At 40.8% G+C, this 19686-nt stretch overlaps 1 protein-coding gene across 1 annotated transcript in view; it reads right to left on the bottom strand.

Annotated features, from left to right (window-relative positions):
* WDR44 (WD repeat domain 44) overlaps positions 1 to 15736 on the bottom strand; it is an 80809-nt gene extending 65073 nt beyond the window's left edge. Inside the window, exon 1 of the mRNA XM_007091734.3 lies at positions 15143 to 15736. Coding sequence (XP_007091796.2) covers positions 15143 to 15219 — 77 coding nt within the window. The 5' untranslated portion in view covers positions 15220 to 15736. The remainder of the gene's footprint in view (positions 1 to 15142) is intronic.
* Positions 15737 to 19686: the final 3950 nt, after the last annotated feature.

Raw genomic sequence — 19686 nt, 5'->3', positions numbered from 1 at the left:
GAGCTCAAAGACCCACCTCCTAAAGTACACAAAGTATTAAAAGCAATCTCACACTTCACATTCGTGTTTCCAGACTTCTTACTGTACTGGGTGAAAAGAATATACCCAAACAATTTGGCAGCACACAGAAAAACAGACGAACAAAGTATTTTTCTGTCAGTAAGAGGATGCACCTTTTTTTAGGCTCTGAGAAAAAAAAGGTGGTTGGCTCTGAAGAAGCCTCTTGTCAGGTTGCAAAATTCCTGACAGGCTCCTAAAGGGTAAAATGAGGCAACGACATAGAAGGAGGGAGTCAGTCAGCTGGAATAAAGCTGGTAGCCTGGAAAACACTGTTCTTCTAGGAAGGTGACTACCAGGGGCCAACAGAGAATTACTCTATAGCTTGATTTTGTTTTTATCCTCCTCTTTTTTTTTTTTTTTTTTTTCGCCTTTGCCATCAGGAAAACGAAAAAGATGAGCCTCAACAGTTTGTCAAGAAACTGAATCCACAGAACAGAGAACAGCTTTCCTGTACAAAGAAGGTGCTGGAGAATCTAAGGCCCTTGAGGTGAACAGGATATGAGCATAGATAAGGCCTTAGCCAGTCATTAGAGTAAGCAGGTAATCAGAAGAGTTTTGCTTTCTAAAGCCCAGTCAACTGAATAGGAAATAGTCTGCTTAGGGGAAACTGAGATCAACACAAAAGTGCTAAATCTAAATTATGAATCAGAAGGGTTCTGGTGATTAAAACACCCTGACATAAAGATTTTCTACCCACTAAGGCCAGGCAGAAAAACAACATCAAACACAAAGCCAAAAACTAAAACAAAACCCAAACCCCAGGTTGAACAAAAATTGAAAACAGTTCAAATTTAGATAAGATACTGTTTTATTTAAAAAAAATTTTTTTAACGTTTTTATTTATTTTTGAGACAGAGAGAGACAGAGCATGAACGGGGAGGGGCAGAGAGAGAGGGAGACACAGAATCGGAAGCAGGCTCCAGGCTCTGAGCCATCAGCCCAGAGCCCGACGCGGGGCTCGAACTCACGGACCGCGAGATCGTGACCTGAGCTGAAGTCGGTCGCTTAACCGACTGAGCCACCCAGGCGCCCCGTTTTATTTTTTAAATCTTGCTCTAAGTGCATAGTTTTTAAAATTTGGTATGCAATACTGTTCGTTGGTATTGAAGTGTATTTACGGATCTTATTAGTTACATTCTTATGGGACATTTTATTAATCATATGTGAAGTAATAAAGTCACCCATAGAAAGTGGAAGTCAAGTAACACCTTCAACTAACAACAGTCCTCAAATTAAAGAAATGGGATCTAAGAGAGAATCATTTGCTAGCTTTTCAAAATCAAATCATTTATGACAGTATCACATCCATTCTCAGAGCTCTATTTTAAGTTGGCTACTACCAAAAGTGACAATCCCAACTAAACCTGAAAAGCCTAGGAATAGCAGGAAAAACATAAGTGCTAGGCAATCACAAACAAGTCTTATTTTCCTAGTATAACCTATCATGTCATGTTTTCACTAGGCAGTTGAAAATAGGACTCATTCATATTTCCCTAGATACATGGTAATACTGACTTATTAACAAGATTAATAAAAAGCCAAGAACATACTTATAATTATCAAATAAGGAATTAACTGAATCCCTCAAGATGTGAATTACTACTTCTAGTATTCTTTGAAAGGCCATTTTATGTTTTAAATACTATGAAAGCCAAGAACAATGTATCTAAAATACCTAATAACTATTTTGTCAATGACATTAATGGGAATAGATGGTGAAAAATTTGGCACAATGGCTGTTTTTTGAAAGCAGGTTTTGTGGCAATATTTATAAATGATCTTTAATAAAATAAAACCTCATGAAGAAACATAAATCTAGTCACATATAAAGTAATTACAAACTTTAAAAATAGACTCTTAAGCAACTGTGTGTATTTTGTCTAAAATGACAACTTGATTTTTCAAAATTGATTTACATAATTTATGTAGTTTTATGCCATATTCCTGAAGGAATATCTTGATAATCTACTTACTGACAAAAATAACAGAAAAGCATATCCATTCCCTGGGCCCACGCAAAAATTCTAAACTAAAAACATTCTACTTTGCACATTTACAGCCATTCAATAAATACCCACATTGAAACAATAACTCCAGGAGAAGACATCTATTTCACAATGTCCCAATTTGTTAAAGGGGGTTAGTTAAAAATCATATCTATTAATGACTTAAAGTAATTTGTAAAGGGTGCCTGGGTGGCTCAGTCGGTTAAGCATCTGACTCTTGACTTTGGCTCAGATCATGATCTTGCAGTTGTGAGATCAAGCCCTGTGTCAGGCTCCCTCACTGAGTGTGGACCCCGCTTGAAATTCTCTCTCTCTCTGCTTCTGCCCCCCTCCCTTGCTCTCTCTCTCTAAATTAAACTAGGAAAAAAAAGTAATTTTTAGGGGCGCCTGGGTGGCTTAGTCTGTTAAGCGTCTGACTCTTGATCTCAGCTCATGTCTTGATCTCAGGGTTGTGAGTTCATGCGCTGTGATGGGCTCTATGCCCAGCGTGGAGGCTGCTTAAAAAAAAAAAAAAAAAGTAATTTTTAGTAAAATCATAACAGAAACAGGTAACTAAATTTATGACTGCCTGGAGAAGTCAATACTAATGCAGTCATGCTAAATCACTTTTAACTTATTTTTTAAAAAGTAAACAAGAGGTTGGACTACAGGCTGTATCGGAAGTGTTATCAAGTTAATGTGCTAATATGATTCTGTAAATTATCTAAAACACCCTATAGTGTACTAATCTTAAAAAGTAAATGCCCCGGGTGCCTGGCTGGCTCAGTAGGTGGAGCATGGGACTCTTGATCTTGGGGTCATGAGTTTGAGTCCCACATTGAGTCCCACCTGACTGACTTACTTGGTAGAGCATGTGACTCTTGATCTTGGGGTCATGAGTTCAAGTTGAATGGTGGGCATAGAGCTTACTTAAAAAAAAAAAGTAAATGCCAATAACTTCTAAGGTCACCCTATATAAAAATTAGAGCTCTGAAGAATCTGTCACAACCCCCTCTTTAAAAACTTTACATAAGGGGTGCCTGGGTGGCTCCGTCGGTTGAGCGTCTGACTTCGGCTCAGGTCACGATCTCACGGTCTGTGAGTTCGAGCCCCGCGTCGGGCTCTGTGCTGACAGCTCAGAGCCTGGAGCCTGCTTCAGATTCTGTGTCTCCCTCTCTCTCTGACCCTCCCCCGTTCATGCTCTGTCTCTCTCTGTCTCAAAAATAAATAATAAAACATTTAAAAAAATTAAAAAAATAAAAAAACTTTACATAAATGAATTCTATAATCAGTGAACTGATTACTCAGACTTTGAGATCCTTTGCTTTTCTCCTTCTGAGTTTACTGCTCAACACCAAAGATGGGCAGAGGAACAAAACAAACAAACAAAAAAAATCAAAGCAAACCATTTATTTTTAAAATTTAAAAAAAAATTTACTGCTGTGATAAAAGGTTTGATGGGAAAGGAAGTTGTAAACTAATGACTGAACTGAGGTTTTGGTATAAGTGGTAGCTTTTAATTATTCATGTTCTCCCTCCATATCATGAATAATAGAAAAATGAACATATTTCTGTACATTTAATATTAAGCATTTTATTTAAATTTTTTTTAACATTTATTCACTTTTGAGAGACAGAGAGAGATAGGGTGTGAGTGGGGGAGGGGCAGAGAGAAAGACACAGAATCCGAAGCTGTCAGCAAGCACAGAGCCTGACTTGGGGCTCGAACCCAAGAACCGTGAGATCATGACCTGAGCTAAAGTTGGACGCTTAACCGACTGAGCCAGCCAGGCATCCCAAGCATTTTATTTTATAAATTTGATTACCATGCTTTATGTATCTGAATTTCTACTTCTGCATTCTTTAATGAAATATGTATTAGATACTTGATAAACACTCTAGAAAAATCTCAAATTACCTAGAATGCTTACCTACGTAAAACATTCTGAGTGGCAAGTTTATTATTGATTATAAAAAAGGCTATTCAATCTTATTTATAGCCTAAATGGTAATTACTGACAATGTAGGTTTTGTAATTACTTAGCTACTATGAATGCATTTTTCCCATTAATTTGACAGCCAGAAGAGGTTTGATTAGGTGGAAAATATTAATAACTACCACATGCATTCATTGTGACTGCTAAAACACACCTTTGAAGGGGAAGAAAAACAAAACAAAACATGGTGTTTCCAATTAGTGGCTTGTAGCCAAAAATATGAATCAGTTATACTAAAAAAAAAAAAAAAAAAGGAGAAGAAGAAAAAGAAAGAAAGAAAGAAAAAGAAAGAAAGAAAGCCACAAAACCGTGGCCTAAATAAACAACTGACAACAATCTACAAAACAAATACAGGGAAAAAAAATCCAGGATCAAGACGTTTTGATGAGGCACAGAACACAGAAGCCCCATCAGCACTGGCTCACATCTTGAGGGGTTTTCCCTTAGGAACAAAGAACATACCCTTTGAAATGCAGTAGCAGTATCTGGGATTCCAGCGCTTTCAGTAGCAAGGTCATTTTCTGACCTAGCTACTGTACCATAATCAATTCCATCAGCGCTTAAAAAGAACATTAAAAATACTGCTTTTTGGGGCGCCTGGGTGGCTCAGTTGCTTAAGCGTTCGACTCTTGATTTCGGTTCAGGTCATGATCTCCCAATTCATGAGACTGAGCCCCGAGTCAGGCTCTGGGCTGAGCATGGAGCCTGTTTGGGATTCTCTCTCTCCCTGCCCCTCCCATACTGGCTCTTTCTCTCTTTCAAAATAAACAAGTAAACTTAAAATATATATATTGCTTTTGGGGGGACGCCTAGGTGGCTCAGTCAGTTAAGCCTCTAACTCTTGATTTCGGCTCAGGTCATGATTTCCCAGGTGCTGGGATCAAGCTCCGCAGCAGCCTACCTTCTGAGCATGGAGCCTGCTTCAGAGTCTCTCTCTCTGCCCCTCCCCTACTCACACTGGCTCTGTCTCTCTCAAAATAAATAAACATTAAAAATATACTTTGTAGTGGCGCCGGGGTGGCTCAGTCGGTTAAGCATCTGACTCTGGCTCAGGTCGTGGTTTCCGAGTTCGAGGCCCCATCGGGCTCTATGCCTAGGGCTCAGAGCCTGGAGCCTGCTTCTGATTCTGTGTCTCCCTCCCTTTCTGCCCCTCCTCCACTCGCACTCTATCTCTCTCAAAAGTAAATAAACATTTAAAAAAAATTATATAGATCCTTTTCATTGTTTTAAATGAATTACACATACCCAAACAGCAGAAGAGTTAGTCTCATCATTCTAAGAATTCACATTTAAAACTTAACATCACAAACGTTTATAGTTTAGAAAAGAAAAGTAGGGCAAAACCTAAGGTTTTATATCTTCATTCAAAACCATCATCTTAATTACCACAAAGTGGTAAAGCTCCACTTTTGCTGGCTGGCCCTTATCTACCCTGAGTTTTATTTGCAAAATTAGGGTAATAATTGTCCTACCTGTCTCACAAAAATTGTCCTTCTGTTTCACAGAACTGCAGGATAATCAGAAGAGATAATGTAACCAAGAGTACTTTGAAAACTAATGCCCAACATTGGTAGAGAGTATGGCATTACCATTCTTTACAAGTAACAACATAATACTTCTTTCTTGCTGTGAACACATTCATCCCTGGAAGAAACAGTTGGTAACAAGGAATTGATATGGCTATGGGATAACTGGAAACACCTCCCAAGGCTTCACTGTTAACATTTAATATTTGCTGAGTACAGGGCGTCCTCAAGTTACAAGGGTTCCATAAATCCAAACCACTGTCCTTGCCTCAGCCCCCTCCATTTCCTCCCTCTTTGCTCTTAATAGGAACTGGTGTGGGGGTGGGAGTACAGATTTGAGAGAACCAGGAAGTTCAAAAGTAGAAGAAAATGTGAAGAGAAGTGGAACACCACAGAGCATGCCTACTCACCATCCCTATCACCATCTAGACCTTTCTTTCACTACTACACATCAGCTGTGGACATCTCTCTATGCTGGGAAATAAGGCAAAGGTTAGAAGTCAATAGCTAAGAGCTATGACGTGGAACAAAAGAGGGATAGTAAAGTTCACTTAAAGGAAAAACAACTGATCTCAGTCATTAGCCATAATCTCTAAAGCCAATCCAAGAAAGTCAAAATACCAATTGCAAAATATTGACAAACCTACTCACTTTCACTCACAAAGGTGCTAGTGGGGTTTTTATTATTATTATTATTATTATTATTATTATTATTTTTTAGTAATCTCTACACCCAATGTGGGGCTCAAACTCAGAACCTCAAGATCAAGAGTCGTATGCTCCTCCGACTGAGCCAGCCGGGCACCCCACAAAGGTACTAGTTTTCTCAAGCTACCTATTTATTCATTCTGCTCACCTACCTTCCACTAACCCAATGAACTACCCTCACCTGCGATGCTAACCAATCCCACTTACCAATGTATTTACAATATCCAATTTAACCAATCTTTCCCTTGCTTGTTCTCAAAGATCCACCCATTATATGTCAGCCATCATGGTCCCTTCTCAGTTTTAAGGGACAGACAATAAGTTATTGAATCTCTGTACTGATGACATTGGGTAATCGAGGAAGGAGACAGCTGGGAATAAGTGGAGTAGAATTGAGCCTGCAGAAATGTTCAAACAACCTGCCATTTCAGTTTGACAGGAGTAGATAAGTGTATTTTAAAGGAGATTTTTTAAAAAAACACACAAATTGTTAATAGTACTGCTAATAACCAGAAAGAGGATTTCCTCAGTCTCCCTGAGGATTCTCCTCAGTCAATTTAAACAGACTTTCAGGAACAAATTTAAAAGAGAACTATGGATATTAAGTTCATCCATGGCTAGTTTTTCCAGTTCAAGAGCAATGCCAGAAAAAACACTCCCACCTCTTCTTTTGAGCCTATTTAGTAACCAGTGGGTTTGAATACAGCTCTACATTCTATTTACTGGTTCTCTAGAAAGTCTGACCTGTAAGAATGCCTACAGTTCAATGAATTTGTACTGGAATAGTCTGTGACAATTAGTAGTGGTCAAGTAGGTTTTATACAGGTATGGCTTGCTCTGTACAGGCTGCCTACTGGAAAATATTGTTAAAATTTTCTGTCAGAACCTTCCAAAAATTTTATGCTTCATGCTTGGCCTTTAAAAAAAACAAAAACAAAAACAAAAAAAAACACATTTTCTCTCCCCCCTGCCCACCTCCTTCTTTCTAAAAATGTTAAGGATTGGGGCCCCGTGGACAAAGTAAACCTTTTACTGCCCCTAAATCTATTTGTGCAACTAAAATAAAGTTCTCCTTGGAGCATTAGCAGAATTTAACCACAGTTTTGATTAGGATACACAAGTCTTAAAATGAAACCGTTCTAATCACAATTTCAATAAAAATTCAAACCAGGAAGATTTAATCATTTCATAAACTTACAGTCTTACAAAATAATCTTTTATTTAACAAGATAAACACTTGGGACGTCTGGGTGGCTCAGTAGGTTGAGCGTCCAACTCTTGATTTTGGCTCAGGTCATGATCCCAGGATCATGGGATTGAGCCCAGTGTTGCCTGCTTAAGATTTTCTCTCTCCTCCTCCGTGCACACACACACGCACGCGCACTCTCTCTAAAAAAAAATAAAAAGATAAACACACTTTGAAAAGTAAAAAAAAAAAAATCTTTTTTTAAATTAAAAAAAAATTTTTTTTAATGTTTATTTATTTCTGAGACAGAGGGAGAGAGAGAGAGAGAACGCATGAGCGGGGAAGGGGCAGAGAGAGAGGGAGAAATAGAATCCCAAGCAGGCTCCAGGCTCTGACAGAGCCTGACACAGGGCTCGAACTCACTATCTGTGAGACCATGACCTGAGCCAAAGTCGTACACTCAACTGACTGAGCCACCCAGGAGCCACCCCCGCAAAAAAAAAAAAAAAAAAAAAAAAAAAAATCTTAAGACTAAAATTCTACTTTGATTTTTAAAAGATTATTTATCGTTATGTATGGAAATGGATACTATTTACTAAATCATAGTGATTATGTCACTTAATGTCAGAGATTAATTGTGCATATTTAGAAGTCACTACTACACCCTACAATATTAACAAGCATGAGCACCAAAGACAAACACTAACACAAATACCAGCAGTTTATATATCCTAAATATTTGTTCAATATATTTTTTTGTTTGTTTATTTTTGTTTTAAGTAGGCTCCATACCCAGCATTGAACCCAGCTCGGGGCTTGAACTCACAACCCTGAGATCAAAACCTGAGCTGAGATCCAGAGTCGGTCGCTCCCCTGACTGAGTCAGCCAGGCACACCCCTCCCCGCTGCTTCTTCTTCTTTTTCAAAGTAAACTCTATGCCCAATGTGGGGCTGGAACTCACGACCCCAAGATTAAGAGTTGCATGCTCTATTGACTGAGCCAACCAGGTGCCCCTTCAATATCCTTATTTTTAGCAAGACAAGTAAAGTCTTATGGTTCAAAACTATTTTATTTTCATGAATTCTGAGGTTTTTAAGAGATAAAAAATGTACTTGTCAAGTAAATATGAAGACTTCTATTATAAAGACCCATATAATAATTCAGTCTTTACCTTTCAGAATTTTCCTGTTTATTCCAAGGCTGCAAAGGAAAGATAACCCTTCCTATTAAATTTCTAAACAATTTTTCTCAGATTAGAATGAATTAATCTAAGGGCTAAACATTCTTTCTGCAACATACAGAAATCATTTTTGGTAGAAGCCAGATTACTTATTTGGTAGCTGCTGATAAATCAAGGTGTTTTTGGGTCACTTCATTTAGTGTGTGATGATACCAAGTCTAAAATCACATTTACAAATACATTTCTTAAATGGTCACTCTTGATCTTGAAATTTATTCTAGCTTGTATCACAAAAGGATGGCCATCGGATGTCAGTTGTGCAATGTACTCAATCTTCAAGACAATGACTAACAATGGAACTGAGAACAGGAGTATGAGGAACCGTTCCCTAAATGCATTCTTGTTAAATTCTGTATGCTTAAAATGTTTGGAGACAAAAAGGTTTTGTGGACTTAAAACTAATTGACCCTGATGGAATGCCAAACTGTAAACTGCCAGACAGCTGCAGCTGGTAATAAAATGCTAAGACCTGAAGAGCTTTAGCAGAACCTGATTATATGGTAATCCTAGTAGCTGAGAGAAGGCAAAAGAGCTAGAAGAATAACTGATAGGCTGGTTGCTATGGTAACCAAGACAAATTTGTATACTGACTGGGGAAAACATTGGGATTGCCATCAGGTATGAGGCCCACACTATGTCTCACGTGCTTTTTCTTCAATTTTGAATCACGAGATGACAAACTAACACAAAGACCGCTCAGTTTGAAGAATAGGGTTCTGCTCTGAAGAGTAAGGAAAGCACCCAATTAAAGGTTTAGCTGTTTAGCTGCATAATTTGACAGCTAGAGGGGAACAGACTTTGTAAACGTTTGTAGAAATCAGTTTAACTCTGGGTAGAAAACAGAAATGTAGGTTCTTTATCAGTTCAATTTAGACGTCAGGAGGATATCATAAAGTACCTACAATTTTTGTTACTTTAAATTTTGTTTGAGGTTATTTCTTATGGGATATTAATCTTTTACAAAAAGGATTATTTAATTCCCACTATGTAGGTGTGAATGTAAAACAATAGTAACTGGTGTGCTTTGTTTTAGCTCAGTTATCTATACTCCAGGAAGTAGCCTTTTAACTTGGGTCTCTATTCACCACCTCTACCTCAATCACCACTACCCCCATCAACCAAACCCTTCCTCCACCTACACTACCCCGGAAGTAATTACCAGAATTGTGGGCAGAGTATGAGGAGGAAACAAACAGTGTCTTCAAGGGGCTTTCCTAGCAAAGTCACTCGACTTTATCTACAGTTAAAACAATGAGGAGAACACATGGATGGTTGTGGAGTGTATAGGTTACACACTTAGGTCTCAAATACCAATAATTAGAAATCATTTGCTGTTCTGTAGGGCTACAACTGAATTGTCACCATCCTACAAGGATGTAGGCTTTCAAGATTTTAAAAATCAAATTTTATCTACCCTATTTTATGCAGTTATCACAAGAACGGAGTAAAGTTTTCAGTTAATAGGAGTTTGTACAGATTCAAATTGAGTCCCCAAATTGCCATACTAATACAGACTGTTCTACCTCCATGAGTCACCAATTGATAGTTGGAGGCCACTAAATTTAGAGCCTGAATTTACCTTATATGTAGGTCCCTCTCCCCACCTCCATATAATGTTACGTGGGTGTGATAAACAGCATTTACAAATATATTTCTATCAATCCACAAAGTCAAAAGCAATCAAATATAATCCATGATTTATAAATATAATCTGATTAAATGCCAACCCATGAACAGCCATTTTTAAGGAATCTTTCCTAAAGTAACCCATACTGCACAAATTTTTTTTATTGAAACTTGTATCAATTTTCTCTCAGAAAGAAATGTTTCTGATGCTTAAGTAAAGTGAGAAGCTGCGTTTCAACAAAGGCAGCTATGCAACTTGTTGCTTTTAGACTGAACTATTCTTCAGGACAGTTTGATCTCAGTTCTCATCATTTAAAAATCAAGATTTCACCATTACTTCAATCTAAAATGATAGACTGGTGGGGCTCCTGCTTGGTTCAGCTGGTAGAGCATGCAACTCTTGATCCCAGGGTCGTGAGTTCAAGCCCCACATTGGGCAAGGAGCCTACTTTAAAAAAAAAAAAAAAAAAAAAAAGAGGGTCACCTGGGTGGCTCAATTGGTTGAGTGTCCAACTCTTGATTTTGACACAGGTCATGATCCCAGGGTCCTGGGATAGAGCTCTGCATCGGACTCCGAGCTGAGTGTGGAGCCTGCTTAAGATTCTCGCTCTCCCCCTCTCCCCTTCACTCTCTCTCTCTCTTAAAAAAAAAAAAAAAAAAAAAAAAAGAAGAAAGAAAAAAGATAGACTGGGGTTAATACTAACTAGACTCCTTTTTCTTTTGTTTCTTCCTAGACTCCTGAAACTGAACTAAATAACAACCACTGTTCTTAGATCAACCTTTCTGCCACCTGTTTTCATCCTGATTTGGAGAAAATTAGTGGGCAAAAGTTAGAATCCTAGACAGAACAGTCAATATCCTCTGACAGCAGGGCATGAAAAAACAGAATCAAGGTAGACAGACCATCTTAAGATCCCACTAACAGGGTAAGGGCCAGTAACCTAGAGCAGGGATAGCTAGCAGTATTTTCCCTCCTTCCACAGACAAGGCAACATGGTATAAATGAGGAATCAGGAGACTTGGGTTCTAGTTTCAAGTCTGCTACTAATTAGCAATGTGTTGCCTTCCCTCACTGAGCCTCGTTTTCTCTTTCACAGTTAAATGGGAGGGCTGGACTGAATGATCTCTGATCCTTTCCTATTCTAAAAATGTCAACCATTCTATCCTTCCTTCCAAGGCCTCAAAAATATTTTGGTTGCCATTAAAAAAAAAAATAAAGAAAGAATGCTCAAAAGGTCACATTTATTTTCATAACATGTTCTCACTGCCAGCCTTTAGTATGCGTATGTATGTATAATCCACACAAACTAGCAGGAGCATTCATCTTATATCTAATTTACCCAGTAAACATTTAACTTAAAATCAATGGGTCTTGAATCATGTACCAAATATCATCAAGTCTGCTAAACTAAAAACTTTTTAAAAAAATCATGGAAAGATTTCCCAAGAACAAAAGCTTATCAATAAAAGCACACTATTAAACCTCAACACGATGACAGATTTTTAGAGTTGCAGGAGTTCTCAGAGTGTAATCTCAATTTAAAGATGAGGAAATGAAATGACTCAGAGTCCAGGGCTTTTTTTCTACTATACCTCACTTCCTCCTCCCTTTCCTGCTTTATCAAAAGACAGCATAGTAGCAAAAAGAACGCTAGACTGTGAGACTGACCTGGATTCCAGTCCTCATTGACATTAATTTGCTGTGGCACCTTGGACAAGTCATTTCCCCTCTTTAGGCTTTGGTTTTCACAATATTTTATATGTAGAAAGTTAACTGTATGCCCCTTCTACCTGTAACATGCTAGGATCTTATTAAATTCTTATCTGATACAACAAAATACACATTCCTGAAAGAGAAAGTGGAAATTTCTAGTCAAGAGAACCAAAAAGCAGGCTGCTGCTTTTAAACAGATGCATCAGTTCAATTTAGCAAGCTGGTCCTAAAGCAATTTACTCCAGAATCTCTTGGAAGAAGATATCCCCGCCCCACCCCCGCCTCTAGACAGACAGACAGACACACACACACACACACACACACACACACACACACACACAAAATGTGAGGCAGCTATGACATACTGCAAAAAAAAAAAAAAAAATACTGGACTAGGAGTCTGAAGAACTGGCTTCAAATCCTAGCTGTCACTTACAAAGCTGTGTGTCTCATAGGCCAATTCATTAACCTCTCTGAAGCCTAAGGTTCCTCATATATAAAAACGGAGAGAACAAGGAAATCTGAGCTAAAATATCACTCAAAAGAAAGCTTTACAAATGTGGTGCATATTGCAAAGCTGGGCAAGTGGAGATGATCTGCCACTATGGAAAAGTAGGCTGGACTAGAATGAAGTCTGTCTATTAAAAAGCAGGGCTGATTTTTAACTTACTAAATTTGCTTTCCAAGACTAGAACAACAAAGTTGAAGATACCACTGGAGGGGAACAGAAGAAATAAATCAATTTTAGGAAACGGACTGTGTATTTGGATTCTGATTAACAAAACATATGAGATAACTCTCGACTGTCTAATCAGTTCACTAAATTTCATGAAATGGTCTGTGTACTGTGGCACACCCAACAGCAAGGAACACTTCTTAGTTTGCAAACTCAGTCTGTTAACCTCTTAGAGTTTGCACGGTGTGCCACTCCAATTCCTATCAAGGGACAGAAGGCATTTCTGATAACCAGATATCCAGTGACACCATCTGTTTCCACAAATCAAGATTTCTCACTGCATTTCTAGGTTGTTAGTTACCCGGCCAAATCTCTTCACAGTACGTTATGCAAAAGACAAAACCTGTCACAAAGGGTAGAGGAAATGTTAATGATGCCAACCTTTTTCAGTCCTCCCAGTACTGCTAGTTCTTTTCAGATTCAATTCTCCAGATGAGTCTAATTCTCTTCCAAATTTCTCCCACGAATACAGAATGAAACCGTGAAATTCACAGACTGACACCATAGTTTTATCCATACAGCTCAACACGTTGAATATTTGGACAGGTTATAGAGTCAAAATTAGAAGGGTGGATCCCAAAAGACGTTTTTACTTTTCACCTACTACAGAAGGATCAAAGTGCTTGAGAAGCTCTATTATCCCAAGAGGCAAAAAGTGATTCTATTAATTCTATCAAGATGACTCACTGGGTTCAAATAAGTTAAATAGCTCCAAGTTCTGCATACTTCCTCCCAAAGTAAGCACCGTGTGAAGTTAAATTTGTTAACTCCAAGAAAGGAAGGAGAAGGGAATGGACATTTGAGTTCTTCCTCTGTGCCAGGTACTAAGCTAGATAATATACACTCCTGATATAACTGTCCTTCAAAATTAAATGTTTCGTTCATTGAAAAGAAACAATACTCACATATTTCTAAATTGATTACAATCATATACATAGATTGTTATTTCCTCCCCCCACTCCACACACATTCAAAAGGTCTGTCATTTAACCTAAATCAACAGTTCCTTACTTTGAGGGGAAAAGCACAAAAACAGAATTTTGAGGGTATCCAATGTATTTGGAAATCCAAAAGTATTTTCAATCCTCCACCGTCTAGCGATGAGCTTGTTTCAGATACTGAACTTGAAGGAGACTCCGTGCCATCTCAAGATTGGCCACTGCCACCCAAAAATCTTTTAATAGTGATAGGAAGGTTGGTGGAAACACATCTGCGACCTACCAATGAACATTTCTGATTTTCGTGCTGTAACTCTTTGGGTATATATCATATATAATATATATTAGGCTTTCGAATGTCTTCTAGAAAGTACAAATAACTTGATTTGCAGCAAACATGATATTTCTTCCATGGGGGTAAGCTTGAGAATTGAAGGCAGATCAACGCCTGTAACCATACAGCGTCTACTGACACTAACATACGAAGTTCACCAATTCTCAAGTTCTTACAGCACGAAAATACATTTCCCTGCCTCTACTTCCACACAAGCCCGCAGAAGAGTTCGGCGAAATAGCTTTAAATCCCGTTTCAACTTTGAGAAGAGGAGGAGTGGGTAAGAACAAGTCCCAGGCAAGCGGAGCATTCCAACTACTGCACTTCCTTACTCAGAATCTCCCATACTAATCATCACTAAAACATCTTGCAGAATTAGATAAATAACACAAAGCTGTGGCTCTCCTTCCAACCACCAGATTACTCAGCACTTGTTTGTATCTCTGTAGCCGGTTGTGTACAATTGCGTCCGGCTCTCCTTTTAAGACAGCGTCCTCCCGAATGGGAAGGACCTCGTCTTCGATTTCCTTTGCCTCGCCGTAAGGTGCTATTTTAATAAAACACTGTTGATCTAGAGTACATCAGCTAGAGGACTCCCCGAAGTAAATACCCAACCTTCCCCCCCGCTCCTTCTCTTTCTGGGCAACGAAAAGAGGACGGCGAACAGTTACGGCCACCTCTGAAACGAACAGGCAAGTTAGCGGCACCAGAAAAAAACAAACGAGAAATGCAATTTCTCCTTTAATCCGTGGTCCCCAAGGCCAAAACGGATGTTTCAAAGGTAAAGCGCGGAACCCCACCAATACAGATCGCCGGCTCTCGGGCACGTAAACTGTCCCACCTCGAAGAAAGCCGGACGAGACGAGAAAGGGGCTCCGTAGCCCCAGGGACCGCTCGCCCAGGGAATGGAGGGGGTTTGGCCGAGGTGGGCGATTCCCCCTCCCCCGAGTCCCTCTGAAGTGCCCGAGCGAGACACCGAGGAGCAGCGGTGGCGGACACAGCGGGACCCGGGAGGGGTGCGGTGGGGAGGCACTGGGGGAAGCCGGGGGACTGGAGCGCCCGGCTTCTGGGCCGTAGCTCCAGTGACTTACCCCACAGGGTCGCCGCCCCCTAGGTGCACATCTTCGGGGGCATCAAAGAATTCCTCGGTGTCGCTTTCCGACGCCATTTATAGGACACACCCGCGGGTGAGGGGGCCGACGCCGCCTGGAGGGAGGGTGACTTTCGTCTCCTCCTCGTCGTCCTCCACCCCGGCGAGACCGTGGGGAGGTGGGTCCCGGGCGAGGACAGGGACGGAGCGGACTATCTAGAGTGAGGAGCCGGTGAGGGGCAAGGGGCCGCCGTCAGCTGCCGGGCTGCGAGGATGACCGGCCGAGCGGCAGCCTGAGTAGGCGGCGGTGGGTCCAGGGACTGTTGCTGCCGCCGCTCCCGGCGATAGGTGTACAAGGAGAGCGAGAGAAGAGGCGGTGGCTCTCTGTGGGGGAGGGCGGGCTCGCCGACGACAGCAGCTCCAATTTCTCCCGCAGCAGCAATTACAGCAGCTGGGAGAGCCAGTTGCCCGCAAAATACGGACGCGCACCTAACCTCGCGAGATTTCGGGAGGGGCCGGTGAAAGCGTGGGCGGGGCGAAGAGAAGGCGGGGGCGGTTCCAGAGCGGCGGCGCTCAGATTTCTTCCACCCGAGAGGCCTATCAAAACGGCGCAAGCGCGTTGAGCGCGTTCGGCGAGGGCCGGAAGTAGCGGAGGGGGGCGGAGAAGAGCCTCCTGAAGGGAGGAGCCGAGAACCTGCGCAGGGGCGGCGTGGTGCCTCGGTTCTGAGGGAGAGCGCCCGGCGTGGGTGGGGTCGTACAGATCGACTCGTCCCCTAACTCGGCAGATGCAAAGACGGGCATCTTCAGAGGGGTGGTGTTGAGTCCTTTTTTTCCCTTGTGAGGAAATGCTGTCGGGAGACGCTGGCATTGTGTCATCAGCATTTACGTCGTCCTAAGGTATCCAAGCCCAGGATATCCCACCACCTCTAGGACATAGGCAAGTCCATCACCTCTAGCGTTTCGGAAATAACCTGCCCTAGGTACTACAAGATTTCTAATTGAGATCCCTAGATACGACCCTGCCGGCCAGAGGGTGGGGTCCATGAGAGCTACTTGGGGAGTGTGCCAGTTTCATGGAGTAATGATGGATTTGTTGCTGGAGCTGCGCCGACGTAAGGCCTCCAGTTACTCTTTCTCTCCGAATATTTGTTGCCACCCACACTTAACGTGAGGGAAATTCTTACAGACTGGCCGAGGTGTGCATCAGTCAAGTGGTAAATATATATTGAACAGATACCGTTGCAAAGCTAAGAGCTAGTAGCTCCATTCTGACCCTCGATTGCCCAATGTCCAGCGATGAAAATAGAAAAGTATTTTTTCAAAGACCAAGGTGGTCTTTCTTAACGGGTCATTGACCACCAAAGTGAAAACATTGACTTTCTTCTCTAAGAGCGCTGAAACACATTTGTTTCCCATTGATGTCACGACAGGAAGGCTCTCAGACCTGTTAGCACAGGCTCAGCTAACTGCTCAAGATGGCACCCGGGAAAGACCGGATTGGGTCTGGGTGCATGCCCTTAGAGGCTAGAATGGGGTTCTAAATTTCTGTTTGTAATGCAACCAGGAAAAGACCTGGCGTTGCCTGCCTTACTTGAGTAAAACCGAATGCCATACACTGTCACTTCTGTAACGTCCCAGGGAGTTCGGGGGAAACGCTGCATATTCAAATACTGTAATATTTTTTGCCGCAAGCCACGTGATTATTGATACGGGGTAAAGGAATACCGGTAAATAGCCTCATTCAGTTCAGGTCAGATACTACGGCCAAATAAGTTTAGGTTAGATCAATTAGACTATCAAATAAGTTACTAAAACTACAAAACAAAATTTTTAGTTTCCAGAGCTTTTTGGATTTCAGAATTGCAGACAAGGGATTTCTGGGTCCTTGTGAGGATGTGACTTTTGTCACGACCTAGTAATTATTAGCTTTTATGTGTTTTAAACATGTTAATTTCCCGGATAGAAAACTGTGTCTCCGAATACTTTTTCTTTTGTTGCTCACTAGGAAAGATACGCTTTTTTCCTTATGGAGTTTGGAAAGATAAAAGTAAATAAACTACCTGAATTTATTCTCTTCCTAGTCATCTAATAGTGAATTTATGTTTGCCTTAAAAATTAAGTTTGGGGTTGGGGTGCCTGGTTGGCTCTGTCGGTAGACCATGTGGCTCTTGATCTCGGGGTCATGACTTTGAGCCCCACCTTGGGTGCAGAGATTACTTTAAAAAAAAAAAAAGATGAAGACAATTTAGTTCCTGTCTTCCAGGAGCTCACAATCTAGCAAAGGATCCAAATATGGATTCCTAATTTGGTATCTTTTTTCACCACACCGTATTACCATATCACCTCTCTTGGACCTTCTTTTTCTCTCTCTCTCTCTCGGACCTTTTAAGGTACCTTAACATTATACTTAGAAAAAGTCAAGAGTGGAGAAATGATTAGGTGATAACATTCTTAGAGCTATTAAAGTTGTCGGTTTAAATGCTTTTTATCAGTTATGTGAGAAAGTGAATTTCTGGTAACATGAAAACATGTGTACTGCATGTCACAATATTTTTATAAGATTTGAAGCAATTTCTACACCCAGCTGGGGGCTCCAACTCACCACCTTGAGATCAAGAGTCACACCCTCCACCAACTGAGCCAGCCAAGCCCCTCCCCTCCCCCCCCCCCCCCGCCCCACGTGTCATAATTTTAAGAGATTAAGAGATGTTTTGGCTAAATCATCTAAAGTTTTAAAGCAGCAGATTTTAGGTCTAGTACAAGGCAGTAGTTTTAAAGCTTTTCTCCTTATTAGAACTGAAACTTATTTTTTTTAAGTTTATTTATCCATTTTGATAGGGGTGGAGGGGCAGAGAGAGAGAGAGAGAGAGAGAGAGAGGGAGAGAATCCCAAGCAGGCTCTGCTGTCCGCACGAAGCCCAACGTGGAACTCCATGTCACAAACCATGAGCTTATGACCTGAGTCGAAATCAAGAGTTGGGCTCTCAACTGACTGAGCCACCCAGGCACTCCTAGAAATGAAACTTTTTCATCAAACTTAATTCCATGCAAAAGTGTACTTCTCATAAAAATAATAACTGCTCCAGTTGAAGCAAGACTAGTCCAGGTCCCTGCCTGCATGGCCTTCCCTGAGGTGCCAGAGACTGCCCCAAGGAGCCGTTAAAAAAAATTGAAGGCTGTTGGTCCAAAGCAGGAGTTGGCAAATTATGGTACACTGGACAAATCTGTCCCACCGTCTGTTTTGGCAAACACAGCAATTCCCCCTTATCATTATTTCGCTTTCTGCAGCTTCAGTTGCCCGAGATCAACTGTGGTTCAGAAGCAGATGGTCCTCCTGACGTATCTTCTCACGGTACATCAGAATACCTACATCATTTACCTCACTCTATTTCATCACACAGGCATTTTGTCATTTCATGTCACCACAAAAAGGGGTGAGTACAGTACAACAGCATATTTTGAGATAGACCATATTCACATAAGTTTTATTACAGTATGTTGTTACAATTATCCTATTTTATTATTAGTTATTGTTAATATTTTACTGTGCCTAATTTATACTTTTTTAAAGTTTATTTTTACTTATTTTGAGAGAGAGAGAGAGAGAGAGCAGGCAGAGGGGAAGCAGAGAGAGAGAGAGAGAGAGAGAGAGAGAGAGAGAATCCCAAGTAGGCTCCATGCTGTCAGCACAGAGCCTGACATGGGGCTCGAACTCATGATCCGTAAGATCGTGACCTGAGCTGAAATCAAGAGCCAGATGCTTGAGCCACTCAGGTGCCCCTATAAATTGTACTTTTCATAGGTTATGTATGGATAGGGAAAAACATAGTGTATATAGGGTTTGGGACTATGTGTAGCTTCAGGCACGGCAGGGCCCAGTTTCACTGGGGGTCTTAGAACATAGCCCCCGTGGATAAAGGGGGACTACTGTAAAGTTTTATTGGAACACAGCCAGGCTTATTTGTCTCTGTACTGTCTGTCTGCTTTTAGGGTGGAGTTGAGTAATTGGGACAGACTGTATGGCCTACAAAGCCTAAAATATTCCCGATTAGGCTCTTTGCAGAAAATTTTGCCCACCTTTGGTCCATGGGATACTATTTTCTAAGGTACCTCAGAACTGAAAACACACGCACATTAAATGGTTATTTGAATTCGTTTCACGACGCAATTGTATAATGCCACAAAATCGTATATACAGATAAGAATGAGGATAGAACCTTTTCCCACCTGGCTCGTTCCTAGTGACTTTAAAAACTACACAGACCTAGTGGAAACTTTTCATGCCTCCTTTTCTTACTCTCTTCTCTTGGCAAGAATAATACAAACTGGCAGTGTACTTGGGGCCAATTTTTCTGCAACCTCAAGGGTAATCACTGGGAACATCAGTAACCAGACTGTCATGGGCATAGACTTTTGTTACAAACAAGAGCTAAAGTGATAACTCAGGGAAAAACTTTTTTCCTTTAATTTTTTTGTAACATTTCTTTATTATTTTTTAATTAAAAAAATATTGTAATGTTTATTTATTTTTGAGGTTGGGGGGAGA

Source organism: Panthera tigris, chromosome X, assembly GCF_018350195.1.
Source record: "Panthera tigris isolate Pti1 chromosome X, P.tigris_Pti1_mat1.1, whole genome shotgun sequence".
Taxonomy (NCBI): domain Eukaryota; kingdom Metazoa; phylum Chordata; class Mammalia; order Carnivora; family Felidae; genus Panthera; species Panthera tigris.
The sequence above is the reverse complement of the archived record's forward strand: the minus strand, read 5'-3'. Positions and strand labels throughout refer to the sequence as shown.